General features: G+C 38.9%; 1 protein-coding gene across 3 annotated transcripts in view; it reads right to left on the bottom strand.

The window, feature by feature from the left end:
• itfg2 (integrin alpha FG-GAP repeat containing 2) overlaps positions 1 to 15,076 on the bottom strand; it is a 52,959-nt gene that overhangs the window by 12,422 nt on the left and 25,461 nt on the right. Inside the window, exon 12 of one of the 3 annotated variants that reach the window (XM_062993755.1) lies at positions 11,916 to 12,155. The exons of the other annotated variants lie outside the window; for them this stretch is intronic. Coding sequence (XP_062849825.1) covers positions 12,130 to 12,155 — 26 coding nt within the window. The 3' untranslated portion in view covers positions 11,916 to 12,129. Of the gene's footprint in view, positions 1 to 11,915; positions 12,156 to 15,076 lie in introns of those variants that run through there. 3 annotated transcript variants of the gene reach the window in all.

Here is a 15,076-nt window from a genome sequence, read left to right as displayed (position 1 = left end):
AAATGGACAATGAGTGTAGAAACAAGGAGGTGGTCATAATGTTATGCCTGATCAGTGTATATCACCCATGATAAATAAATGAAAAAAATTTGACCTCTTATTTTTGAAAGTACTTCGACCTTTTGCTGTGGTACTCCAGATTGTGGTCAGATGCATCCTGTTTGCTTTCAATTAGGTTGTCCAATCTAACCATAGCAAATTCTTCTTTTGTCAATTCCTGCCTGTTTGCTCTGCTTTCCGGCTCTGGCTAAGGAGAAATGTAAGTATCCGCCCCCCATTTCAACATGCTAAGCATCTTTGAGATGTGTCTAGTGCTTAATTAAAGTCCATCTGAATGAACTGAACATAGTTTGGGAAGGCACACACCTGGGTCTATAAGGGCCCACAATTTACATGCCATGCCATGGAACTGTCTGTGGATCTCTGCAATCAAATTGTGGCAAGCCATGGATCAAAGCAAGGACATCTAATGCTTTAAGAAGTTCCAGGACCACAGTGAGCTCAAAAATAAATAAAAACTGAACATTCAGGCAAAAAGGGCCTTGGTCAGGGAGGTAGGGACAAACCTAACTGTCACTCTAAAAGAGCCCCAAAAGTCCTGTGCAGAGATGGGAGTACTTGTCAGACAGAACATTTTTGCAGTGCTCCACAAATCAGGCCTAAACGGAAGTCACTGATAAAAGGACATAGACAGCTCAAGTTTGCTAAACAGTTTGCTTAAGGAAGAAAAATTCTCTGATCTAATGGGATGACAAATAAACTTTTTGGGCAGATAATCAAGCATCAAAAAAAAAAACCCTATAGTAATGGCAACATCATGCTATTGGGGTGCTTAGGAGTGGAAATTGCGGGGGGAAGGCTGTCTGGGAAAAACATTGAGTTTTCCCCACTAATATAATTACTGTAAAATAACTATATCGTTTAAATAATATATAGTAATATGCTGCATCGAAAGAACTTCTCCTCTTTATTTGCCTCACAGTTGTTTGGTCCACTGCTTATCATCGCCCAAATCTACACTCATTAGGAGAGTCGTGAGTAAAAATTCAAGGCTCACGGGGTGCGAATTTTTGGGCTACTTTCAAAATCTACAGCAGCCGCGTAAAGCCAAAAAACTGTTTTGTTCTATTTGTTTCAGTAGGCTACTGCTGGGTGGTGTGTGCATTCGATTTCATGCCCTTAGAGATGTGCATGTCCTGACTGACGCTTTTTAATTTGAAAGGTGGCCAAACGTGTGCAAATCCACACTAGAGAACATGAATTCCAATCATTTTTGAAAGGAGAACATAACAAGAGAGTGTGACAAGAGAAAGGAGAGCATTAAAAGGAATTACAAATCACATTCAGTCCTTTTAGTGTAAATTGTGTAACTAAAATTACAAACCCTAGTTCTGTAAAATGTCATTTATTTATTAATTTTCTCGAATCGTTATTAAACTGACAAAAGTAAAAAAAGATTTCCAGTGTTTTCACTGATAAACTCCATTGAATTTTACAAACACATTTAGAATTTAATGCCTGCAACACATTCAAAAAAGCTGGGACAGGGCAAAATAAAAGTACAAAGTTGCATTTTATTAAACGTCTCACTTTTCTTAAAATGTAATACCAACAAAAAGTACAAAAATGACAATATAAAAAACAGAATATTATTTGTGCAGCGGGATATTCCGCTAGCAAACCAGCACAGAGATTTTGAACATCTCGGCTCGAATCTCGACTCCGGTCGGCTGGGCGCCATCTAGCAGACAATAATTGGCCACAGTGTCTGTTGGGTGGGATGACCGGACTAAGTGGGTGGGTTTTTCGAAAGCTGTGCGAGGACCCTGATTAGCAGATAGAGGCGTTTGAGCAGTAGCACGGGCAAAAAAAAGGGGTCCACTAGGAGCAACATACCCTCCTCGAATGCAATCAGAGATCCCCAGCAGCGGAAGACAAATTGACTACGCGAAATTGAGAGAAAAACAGGAGAAAATGCATAAATAAATAGAAGAAAAAATAGAATTAAAAAGAAAATAAAATTTACAGAATAGTTTAGAGTAGTACACTAGCCATGTATAGTCTGTTTTCTTCAAACATCTATGACACCATAGATTTTGGACTAGTTTCAGCTTCTAATAGGGGGTTGTTAGACAGACTTTATGCTGGATATTTTTGCTGGACCTGGCAACCCTGTACATTCGTCCTCTGTATAAGTGTCTATAGCTAAAGCAGCAAAGGTTAACTTAAACCTAAATATGTGTCAGATGTTTTGCTAAACTTCTACCACTCAGTAGAAAAAAACACATTTACAACTGTAACCAGAGCTCATGACTGAATCTTATGCATCTCTTAATATGTTATTAAATTACATATAATTGAAGCCCTACTAAATTCACGTACCTCGTTTTCAAAAATCACAGATTTCACGGATTTGTAAAAATCCACATTTCACGGCAGTCGTTAAATAACACTCAGAAATTTAATGATAAAATATATGGAAGCTACAATACACAGCACAGCCTACCTTCCCCCCCCCCTCCCATTCCTCATAATCGGTTGGGAGTTTTCCAAACTCAGTTACCCGAGCAGTGTTTTCAGCTGCTCTCTCTCTCTCTCTCTCTCTCTCTCTCTCTCTCTCTCTCTCTCTCTCTCTCTCTCTATATATATATATATATATATATATATATATATATATATATATATATATATATATATATATATATACAGTGAGTGAACATTCAGACAGCGGACGGTGTTTTTCCTGTGTTTTTTTTATATTTTGTAAAATTCAATATTAAAATGGCCCCAAAGAAGGTGCAGAGAAAGCTTAGTGTTGAGAAAATGAAAAAAAAAAAAAAAATCACTATTTGGTGTGTTGTATAATTACTCCTGCCAGTAGCTGTCACTGTGTATCAGACAGAGGGGACAGTGAGTGAGAGAGAAGAAGGAAATCGCTGAGTAAAGTATTCTTTCTTTCGTGCAATTACACCTACAAAATACAACACTTGAAATAAAGAAGGAAATAATAGAGAAATATGAGAGTTATTGTTGTTTCTGGTAGATACATTTTATAAAAAAGAAGGAAATGTATTATGGTGTATGGTACAGCACACATACTGCACTGAAATGTGTTTTATGTACTACTGTGTATTGTTTATTGTTGTTTATTACAGTATTATCTATTCTATAATTCAAGATTTAAGGGAAAATATACTTGTATTTATAACAAAAAAGATTGTTATTGACATTAGAAAGGTTAGGTAAGGGACAGGAAGGCTTAATGATTGAGGGTCAGATCAATGCAGTCAAATACAGAAACATCCTTGAAGAAAACTTCCTCTAGAGCACACACAAACTCAGACTGTTGTGACAGTTCACCTTGCAGCACAACAGTGACCTGAAATATACCCATTCAGTCAAAAAACCATCTGTGCCAAATAACAATTTGTAAATGAAAATAGCATTTGTGAGGTCAGGCTCTAATATTGGATGATAAGACCTGGCATTCTCTCAAACTGACATTCCAATTCATCAGGTGTGCAGTGTGGTAAAGGTCAGGGCTTTGTGCGGGTCACTGGACTTTCTCCACACCAAACTCATCAAATCCTCCTCTAGAGCACACACAAACTCAAGACAGTTCACCTTTCAACATGATAGTCACCTGAAGCATACCCTTTCAGTCAAAACAAAGCATCTGTGCTCAATTACAATGTGTATCCATTTCGTGAGAATTGCATTTGTGAGTTGAGGCACTAATACTGGACGAGAAGGCCTGGTTCAAAATTGACATTCCAGTTGATCAGGTGTGCAGTGTGGTGAATGTCGGGGCTTTGTGTGGGTCACTGGAGTTTCTCCACACCAAACACATCAAATCACAAATCAATATTCAGGGATCTTGCTTTCTGTATAGTAGCACTGTCGCCTTACAGCGAGAACGTCCTGGGTTCGATTCCCAGGTAGAGCGGTCTGTGACCTTTCTGTATGAAGTTTGCATGTTCTCCTCTTGTCTGCATGAGTTTCATGAGGATGCTCCGGTTTTTTTCCACAGTCCAAAGACATAAAGTCAGGTTAATTGGAGATAAAAGGGTGTATGTTTGCCCTGTAATGGTAACTGGAGCTATTAAAAAGTCCCCCTATGTATAAGAGTCTGTGTAAATGTGTGTGTGTTTTCCCTGTGTTGGACTGGCGACTGGTCCAGGGTGTTTCCTACCTTTCGCCCAGTAAATTTAACCCACTGTGGCCCTGAATAGGATACTGTAGCCCGAGGATCTAATATGTTTTCACGGCTACTCAACCTCAACACGTGGCTAAGCAGAACCTGCAGTTTGAAAGGTATGGGTTATATTGACAATTTTAATCTATTCTGGGGGCGCAGATAATTTTTTTACCCAGATGGCACCCACCTAAGCAAGACTGGAATGAAGGCACTAAAGGACAACCTCCATTTTGCTCTTCGCCAACCATCTGCTTCTTGGACTGACTCGACACAATACGTGCATCCTCAACCTCCCTCACCTGCCTTCAACCATGAAGGACCATCAGACATACAATCCCCATCACTGGAGAACACGGCTCAGGCTGAGTTTCTGACTCTTGACGAAAGCTACTATGACCTTCATCATCAGGCAGTGACACAGCAGTCAACAGCAGAGACATCACAGTCATCCTCCAACTTCTCTCTCTCAACAACATCACCTCCACATATGGATTTCACAGAGAAAATGGAGAAGCTGGTGTGTGTTGGGACTAAATTCTCACACTCCATCTCAGCCAGTCCACAGGTTTCACCCAAAAAGCCCAGGGCACCCCTTCCCCTTCCCCCCCCGTGCTCTGAGGCCACTTCAGCACCGTCAGCAGCAGCCTTGTACTTCATCTACTCTGGCTGTACAGAGTTCAGAATGTGCAGCAAGTGCTACTGATAGCGGCTTCAGAATACAAAACAATGATAACACGTTGTGATGTGTTCAGGGTCCTTGCTATAGCAGATATGATACTGACAACAGTTTGGAGAGTAAGCTTGGACCCAGTATGCCTGAAATGTTTTCTATTCCTGTGTTGATTAGAAATAGAAAGAATAGAACGCATTCAGCATATCAAGTCAACCAGTCTAACCTCTTACCTGTACCACGACAACCTCGGGCTGCCCCAGGGGCTCCTGTGGTTCCTTTAAAGCTAGCTCTGCTTAATATTAGATCTCTAGCCAACAAATCATTTTTAGTGAATGACATAATTCTATCCTACAGTTTAGATTTTCTGTTTCTAACTGAAACATGGTTAGCAGAAGGCAGCAGTGCTACTGTTCTTAATGAAACAGCACCAGCAAACTTCAGTTCTATGAATGTGTGTCGAAGTGGTAGGAAAGGTGGAGGAGTAGCTGCCTTATTTAAAGATGTATTCCAGTGCATAGAGACTACTTGGCCATTTTATGTCTTTTGAATACCTCTGTTTTATTTTGAAGGGTACTCCCAAAATTTTATTTTTAACCATTTATAAACCTCCAAGATACTCTGCACATTTTATAGATGAATTTACTGAACTACTGTCAGTTATCTCCACTGAGTACAGCTTCTTCATCATAACTGGGGATTTTAACATCCACTTAGATAATAACAAGGACAATAACACCAAATAACTTTTTGGACTTTTTGACACATTTGGTCTATTGCAACATGTGAAAGGGCCTACACATACTCGAGGGCACACTCTGGATCTAGTTATGGTCAAGGACTTGGCCCTCTCTGATCATTTTTGTGTCTTCTTTGAAATGCTGATCACTCCAGATGCTCAAACTAGCTCTGTTTCTGTTAAGAAAAGGTACATAAATGAAAGTACTAGTTCTCAGTTTATGGAGGCTATAGCTATGTCACCAACTTTAATTGCAGTCAGTTGATGAACTCCTGGATAACTTTAATGTGAAAATATTGACTGTCATGGATGTGGTTGCCCCGGTAAAAGTCATGAAAACGTTGAGCAAACAGAAAGCACCATGGCGTAACACAATGATGGTAATAGCTCTGAAAAGAGAATGCAGGAGAGCTGAACGTAAGTGGAGGAAAACTAAACTTCAAATCCACTATGATCTCTATAAGCAAAGCCTTTGTAGTTTTAACTCTGAGTTATGCAGGGCTAGACAGCTGCACTTCTCTAAGATCATTAACAGGAACATCAACAACACCCGCACTCTATTCAACGTGGTCGACAAGCTTACAAATCCTCCAAAACAGATCACACCAGAACTTCTGTCCACAGAGACATGTAATGAATTTGCTCATTTCTTCTGTGAAAAAATCAAAACTATTGGACTGACCATCAACGCCACTCAGTCAAACGATGAAACCATGCTGCCCCTACAGACACCTAGAAATAACACGACTATTATGTCACAATTTAATACAATAGATCAAAAAACACTGGAGAAAACAGTTCAGCATCTTAAATCATCGACATGCTGCCATCTGAATTTTTTAAAACTATTTTTAACTCTGTAAAAACTGATTTGTAACAAATAGTTAATGGCTCACTAGAATCAGGCGTTTTCCCAAAGTCACTGAAAACAGCTGCCATTAAGCCACTCCTAAAAAAGAGAACTCTGGATGCGTCTGTGTTAAACAACTACAGGCCGATCTCAAATCTTCCTTCTAGCTAAGATCATTGAGAAAGTTGTTTACAATCAAGTCAGCAGTTTTTTGAATTCCAGTGGTTATTTTGACAAATTTCAGTCAGGCTTTCGAGCTCACCACAGCACTGAAACGGCTCTTATAAAAGTTTTAAATGATCTACGGCTGAATACTGACTCGGGTAAAATATCAGTTCTGGTTTTACTGGATCTTAGTGCTGCCTTTGACACTGTAGATCATAGAATATTGCTGGACAGGTTGGAAAACTGGGTTGGACTTTCCGGAACAGTCCTTAATTGGTTCAGGTCTTATTTAGAAGACCGGAGTTACTTCGTCACTATTGGCAGCTGTGAATCTGACAGGGTGGCTATGACATGTGGAATCCCCCAGGGATCAGTTCTCGGACCTCTTCTGTTCAATCTTTATATGCTGCCATTAGGCCAAATGCTACAGGCTAACAACATTGATTACCATAGTTATGCAGATGACACACAGATATATCTGGCTCTCTCACCAGATGATTACAGCCCAATAGATTCACTGTGTCAGTGTCTGGAGGACATCAATAACTGGATGAGCCAGAATTTTTTACAGTTAAATAAGGACAAAACAGAGATTGTTGTGTTTGGCAGCAAAGAAAAGAGGACCAGTGTCAGTGAACACCTCAGTTCCCGGGCTCTAAAAACCAAAGACCAAGTCCAAAATCTTGGCGTTCTAATAGTCTCAGATCTCACATTCACCAGCCATATTAAAACCATCACCAAAACAGCCTTCTACCATCTTAGAAATATAGCCAAAATCAAGGGTCTAGTGTGCCAACAAGACCTAGAGAAGCTGATCCATGCTTTTATCTCCAGTAGGGTGGACTATTGTAATGGTCTCTTAACTGGACTTCCCAAAAAGACCATTAAACAGTTACAGCTCATTCAGAACGCTGCTGCTAGAGTTTTAACTAAGACGAAGAGAACTGAGCACATCACTCCAGTTCTAAAATCTCTACACTGGCTTCCGGTTAGTTACAGAACAGAATTTAAAGTGCTGCTACTGGTCTATAAATCACTGAATGGGTTCGGCCCAGAATACATCTCAGAAATGTTTAGAGAATATAAACCCAGTAGATCTCTTAGATCCATGGACTCAGGTCAGCTAGTTGAGCCCAGAGTCCAAACTAAACACGGTGAAGCAGCATTTAGCTGTTGGGCTGCATATAACTGGAACAGACTGCCAGGAGATATTAGATGTTCCTTAAATGTAGAAATCTTTAAATCCAGGTTAAAAACATATCTTTTTTCTTGTGCCTATGATTGAGCTCGAAATTTTTGCTATTACCCGCATTTTACCATATTTCTTTTAGTTTTTCATGCTCTTCTAAATTGTAGTGTATATTTTACTATATTTTCTTTTAGTTTTCATGTTCTTAATTTTTTATCTCTCTTGTTTTAATTTAATATTCCCTAAATTGTAGGTTATACTTTACAATATTTTCTTTTAATTTTTCATGTCCTTAATTTTTTTTATCTCTCTTGTTTGAATTTCATGTTGTCTTAATTGTAACTAAATGTTTGCAAGAAGTCTTTCTGAGGTTTTAGATCTCAGGAATGTTTTAATGCTTTTAATTAATTTTTTTTTCCTTATGTAAAGCACTTTGAATTGCCACTGTGTATGAAAGGTGCTATACAAATAAACTTGCCTTGCCTTGCCTTGCCTTGTAGATAGTGAATGAATGAATGATTTAAGATTGATATAAACAGTGGCTGAAATGCCTCAACTAAACAATTAGATGGAGTCCACAAACTTTTTTGGTAACATAGTGTATTGATTAAGTCCTGTAAAGGCGGTGCAGGTCTATGAGGGTTCTTCAAAAAGTTTCCACACTTTTTTTTAACTCTATTAAGAATTTAAAAAACAAATTACATCACTTTTCATACCAACTTTTTAATGCCATCAGCTAAAAATGTTTTTGGTTGAGCGTGTAGCCACTGATGCACCGCTGCTTTCACATCATCATCACATAAAAATCTTCTTCCCCTTAAAGATTTATTGAGCTGTCCAAAAAGGTGGAAATCAATGCAGCTGAATCCGGACTATAAGCTCTCTCTCAGTCTCTCACAAACGACCAATTACTACTCCTCCCACCCTCACTGTTTCTAATGAAACTTTTAAAAGATCCCTTGTACTATTATCAAAGAACTAATATGTGTGCTGAAAAGCAGCATCTTTACTAAATTGGAAGGTGTACGTAATTTCCACATTAATAAATTGGCTGGCCTTTATTTGATGTTGAACCATTCTGCAAAAAAAGAGAATGTTCTAGAGGTTAAAGGCAGTGCAGACCTATGTTATGGTCTTTTAATTCTACAATTCATGTTCTCATGTTGTCTCATACGTTAGTTCGCTCATTTCCAATGCTTTAATACTCAATACTTGTCAACCTAATAGAACAAACACAAGCTCCTATTTATTCGCAGCAATCGGCAATCCACCTAGATGCAAGGTTTTAGGATGTAGGATAATTAAAGTGAATGTGAACATGACATATGCAGTTAGTTAGGGTTTTTTGACAGGTTGGAGGAAACTAGAGTACCAAAGAAAGCACAAAAGGGAGAAAAACATCACGATTGCCTTAGACAGTAAACAGAGGCAAAATTTGTATTCAAGTCCACATGACTTGAAAAGTGCATCTTTTTTTAAATGCAAGAAACCTCATGGACCAGGCTTGTAACTCCCTCAGTCTCTCACTGTCAGAAAGCAGAGGTTTCTCCACAAGGGGTAAAATGACAGACAATATGAATCAACCACAGTGATGCCAGCATGAGGACAGAAAACCTCACAACTAGCAACAAGATCAGATGTGTCTGGTACTGTCACCTGAAGATTATTAGAGCAGACTGTCAGGGTAAATTCATTTTACCTGGTAATAGAATGACAGGATGCTAGGTCAGACTGTCAAACATGTAAAACAAGAGTTTTAACCATTACCACCATCTCCAGGATCTCCTTTTGTGGTCATGCTAATCTGATGAGTAAATGATTCGTGTGTATTTCCAATTAGAGTCATGCATGGTGTATTAGTATTAGTCCTGCTGGAGACCATAAACAGAAACTCTCCAACCTAGATTTACATTATGCACATTTAATCCAATAATGAATTTAGATTACACACACATATACATGCACACATGTACACACAAGCTTGTAGTAGCACAAGTTAACAAGGTTAAATAGCCTCTGGAGAACTCAGCTTCACGCTGGTAGTTGCCATAGTTCCAAGGTTACTGCTGAAGAGTGTGGATCACTCCTGCTGGCTCTCTGAGCGTCAGTGTGTGTTGCAACAAGTCTCAGACTACACACTCACTACTTTTCTTTATTTCTTAATTTTTACTAACTGCTTTATTATGCTCAAGGTCTGCATGAATGTGATGTGGTTAGCATACAGGTTTAAAATGAATAGCACTATGGTAACCATTTTTTTTGTTCTGTTTGTGCCACAATGGTTGGCACCCCGTAGTAATTTACCCGAACCTCTTATTCATATTTTATGTTTTAAAGTTCAGGAACACTTCATGCCATGATGTCCTGTTTTATTGGGGTATAAATGTAAGGTGACACACTGGTCTACTTCTCTTATTTATTGGTTACTGTGAGACAGACAAAGCTGTTAAGCTGCACAAACCAGAAAATGGGTTAACAGATGAAATGTCAATTTCTCCTATAAATGCATTAATAAAGAAGTTTAGGAGTCTGCCTGAAAGAGGATGATGTCTATGTTGACTGACACAGAGTAAGGACGATGGTTCAGGTGGCTAAAGAATCTTAAGAAACCACAGTTGAAGAATTGCATACTTTAGTTGTCTTGAGGTCAGGTTGCCAAAAGAAAGCCTCTGCTGTCAAGAAGCAACATATTCATGTGAAGACAGTGCATACAGTTTGCCTGACATTACTGCAACCTTTTTGGCAACAAACCCAAAGATACACAGGCAGAAGAGTACCCCATCCCCACTGTGAAGCATGGTGGTGGATGTTTTATCTTTTCCAAAGGCCCAGTAAGACAATGATCCACAGAATTACACAAAACTAAGGTGCTGCCATGTCCCAGACCCCTAAACTAAACGCTATAGAAAACCTTTAGGGTTTAAGAATTTTAGACTCCAATTCTCAAAGTACAATGTTGGGCTTTAAGTACAACTAATACTAATGCAGTAAATATGGTTAATAAGTTATTACGCTTTTGTACTTTTAGGCCACAATCAAGCAAAATAAGATTAAATGTCTCTGATCTCTTATGTTTTTTTAAATAGCTGTCTTTGGGTTGTCGATTCCCAAAGCCAGAGCCTAAACTGTTCTATACTGGATGCTGGGTGGACTGCCTGTTATGTTAAAAACACTCACAGCAGAGCCAAGCTGATCAGTTGAAAATACCAGAAAAGTGTTGGCAGGACTCATCATGCACGTGAGAATTGTTTTAATCAAACATTCACATAGGCTGTGTGAAAAATGCACTCATCAAAACATGGTACACTATATGGATGAAATATTGGGACACCTACACATTACACCTACAGGAGCTTTTATGACAGCCCATTCTAAATCCTAAAGCCTCCACTCTTCTAAAAAGGCTTTCTAAAAGATTGTCAAGTGTGTCTGTAAGGATGCTTGCCAATTCATCCAGAAGAGCGTTTGTAAGGCTTGCAATCTCCCTTCTAGTTCATTTAAAAAGTGTGTGATGGGGTTGAGGTCAGGCATCTGTACAGGTCAGTCAAGCTCACTCACCTAAACATGCCTGTATGGACTCATGCTAGAACAGAAAACAGCCTTCCCCAAACTGTTCCCACAAATTCTGAAGCATACAATTGTCCAAAATGTCTTGGTTTAATGAAACATTAAGATTTCCCTTCACTGGAACTAAGGGGCCTAGATCAACCCCTGAAAAACAACCCCATAGAATTATTCCTCCTTCACCAAACTTTACACCTGGCACAATGTAGATAGACAGGTAGCCCTCTCCTGGCATTCACCAAACCCAGACTTGTAATTCAGACAGCCAGATAGAGAAGCGTGATTCGTCATTCCACAGAACATTTCCACTGCTCCAGAGTCTAGTGGCAGCATGCTTTACACCACTCCATCCGACACCTGGCATTGTGCATGGAAACCCATGACATGCAGCTCCCGGCTCACAGATCTGTGCTGATGTCACTGCACTATGGGCCTCAGCAATCTGAGACCCTGTGGCTGTGATTTCTAAATGCTTCCACTTTTACAGTACCTAATACAGAACCACACTCATATTCTGTAAGCTTTGGAGCAACCCTTTAATAAATCTGTCATTGGCTCAGGTACATGTCAAAACTATTGCTTAGTATTTAATTGGTTTAACAGCCTCATTTGACTGCTTATAGTGCTACCTATCGTGGGCAGTGGTGGGCGAGCCACGATTCGCAGAAGGTCCGCCCTCTAAATGCTAGTCTGTGATTGGGTGGTTGAATTTCGCCCGCTCGCTCTGTTCTGCATACACCTCTACTTGAGTCAATTAGACAGCTCTCATGCTCAGGAACGCTGTGAAAATGAACATTTGGTGAGTAAAACAGTAGTTTGTTATAGAATTCTTGCTTAAATTGGTCAAAAACTCTGTTATATGGGTTTTGGTTTCATTCTGTGTGTTGCAGTATCATGTCCCCCTGTTCCTGGTATGACGTCCTCCTTTTGGGGGTGCAATGTCCTCCTTTTTGTGACTATCAATGTGGCCACTCTAGTCCCAATACATTTGTACATATAGTGTGTACTAACAGTAGATGGTGAACACCAAAATGCCCCAAACGTTTCAGTCAATTAAAGAAAAACATATTTCATAAGTAAAAAGATGCTTGTTATTTAGGAAATTATTGTTACAAGCCAGTTTCTAGCCAACAACAAACTGGGAACTGCTTAGGGTGTCGTCTTTGGATTTTTACAACTAATGATTGGCATTTATCCTCAGATTTAGAGCTATAATATCTGCCACAATCCCCCATGGTTCCAGACAGGTAAACACTAGTCTTTGTGGTATTATTAAAAACTAATCGTTTTAAAATGACCAGTATTTCTTTCTAATTTTTGCAATCTCATTTTTAGTGTGTGATTGAGTTCGAACCATACCATACATGGTCAAACAGAAAGCTAGTCCTTCAAGAATGCAGTCAGTTTGCGACTTCGGTCAGCCTTGCACATATAAGGACAAACAACATTTGAGCATATTTTTGTGCTGGCAAACTTCAACATAAATGCCAGCAGAGCGAGTGTAAAGGTCACAAGAAAAGCAAAAGCATTAAACTCATCGAACTCCAGCTCTCCCATTATGGAAGCACAGATGGATGAAAATAGGCAGGATGTAGATAGAGTGGCTTCTCCTAATGGTTTAACTCTTTGATTGAGAGGAGCTTAAATGTCAGCAAGTGATCCCATTTTTATATGAAACTGAGAGTGAGCATTTTATGATGGAAAGAACTTTACAAAAGTGACACACAACCAGAACATCTGCACCTATTCACACTATACATGGCTAAATTCTCATTATAAAACGAATAGTTCTGGTCCTAAAAATCTGAGCCGTGTTCGAAGCCGTTGTAAAATCCCTGATATACGCACACCTATGACCACCTCACATCATTCCATATTAATACGCCACTGAAAAGAAAAAGTACAAACTTGGTTGAACACTATTTTAAGTCATGTACTATACATGGAAATGTCCAGATTAATATAAACAGTAATCCTAATCATTAAGCGGGTGTTTCGTCCAAGAAATAGTGTAATAGTGTTTGTGGAGGAATGTTAATTGTGAATGTTATGTTTGCCCTCATGTTGCCTAGCAACACTGTTAATGGACTACCTGATTTTGCAGAAGAATGCTATTTGTAAGTGTTTTTGTAAATCGCGTCGTGCCAAAACATCCTTCCCCGTGTTAAAATCGCATGAACGCAGGGTCTCTCGTGGCGTATTGCTTTTTTTAATCACTTAAACACAAGAAAGAGCTTGACATTCTGCAATCCCTTTTTAGGTACCTAAATGTATGCAGTTTGGTCAAAAAGTCAATTTCATCCTACTTAAAAAAGCATTTAGGCAACTTAATGGACATTTGTTTGAGTATAACCCTTTGGGCTAGTGGGCAATGTCCATTTACAAGTTAACAATTTAAATAATTGTTTCCTCTATCATAGCTTGAAAAAGAGGAAAAGATGAGATTGAAAATGTGAAAAACATCTTTGCAAGTAGCAGTAAAGTTAGTGAATTTGTCCTCAGTAGGCAGTGGGCATCCCAAAATAAAAGCAACTCTCCAGCCTTTTGGATGAGCCTAAGCTAACTTTATTTAGCAGGCTACGCAAATAAGGAAAAAATCCACTTAAAAGTTATTGAAACCATTTCTACGACCCTAAATCAGAAAAAGTTGGGACAGTATGGAAAATGCTAATAATAAAAAAACACAGTTTCTTACATTTACTTTGACTTTTATTTGATTGCAGATAGGATGAACCTGAGATATTTCATTTATTAATAAACATCCATTTTGCATTTCAGACCTGCAAGTTGGAACAGTAAAGCATTTACCACTTTGTAATGTTACCATTCCTTTTCACCACATTTAAAAGACGTTTTGGCACCGAGGATACCAAGTGATTTAGTGTTTCAGCTTTTACTTTGTCTCATTCTTCCTGCAAACACGTCTTAAGATGTGCAACAGTACGGGGTCGTTGTTCTCACATTTTCTGTTTAAAAATTCTCCACACATTCTCTATTGGGGACAGGTCAAGACTGCAGGCAGGCCAGTCCAGTACCCATAACCTCTTCTTCCGCAGCCATGCCTTTGTAATGTGTGCAGCATGTGGTTTTGCATTGTCTTGTTGAAAAATGCATGGACATCCCAGGAAAAGATGACGACGGCAGCATATGTTGCTCTAAGATCTCAATGTACTTTTCTGCATTAATGCTGCATAACAGAAGTGTAAATGACCTTGGCCTCATACCATGACAGACCCTGGCTTTTGGACTTGTTGCTGATAACAGTCTGGATGGTTCTTTTCTTTGCTCATCAAAGTCTCAGCCTTTCCTGGATGCTGCTTTTGTACCAAACCATGATTACAATCACCTGTTGACATCACCTGTTTGGTATTACATCATTATTTAGTTTTTTCACCTCATTACTAGCCCTAAATTGCCCCTGTTCCAACTTTTTTTGGAATATGTTGCAGGCCTGAAATGCAGGAATGGATGTTTATTAATAAATGAAATGAAGTTGAGCAGAGAAAAGATTTTTATTTTATTAGCATTTTCCAAACTGTCCCAACTTTCTCTGATTTGGGGTTGTATCATACGTATGTTTATTAATTTCTCTAATAAGTATTAAAAAACATTGAATACTCTTTTCTTTATTTCTATCTTTACAGTCACTTTTATCATTTTCCGTAAAGGCTTTAAAGGCTTAAACTCTGGGCTCACACAAC

This window comes from Trichomycterus rosablanca, chromosome 1 (genome assembly GCF_030014385.1).
Source record: "Trichomycterus rosablanca isolate fTriRos1 chromosome 1, fTriRos1.hap1, whole genome shotgun sequence".
Lineage (NCBI taxonomy): Eukaryota > Metazoa > Chordata > Actinopteri > Siluriformes > Trichomycteridae > Trichomycterus > Trichomycterus rosablanca.
Note: the sequence above shows the minus strand (reverse complement) of the source record. Positions and strands in the feature narration are given on the sequence as shown.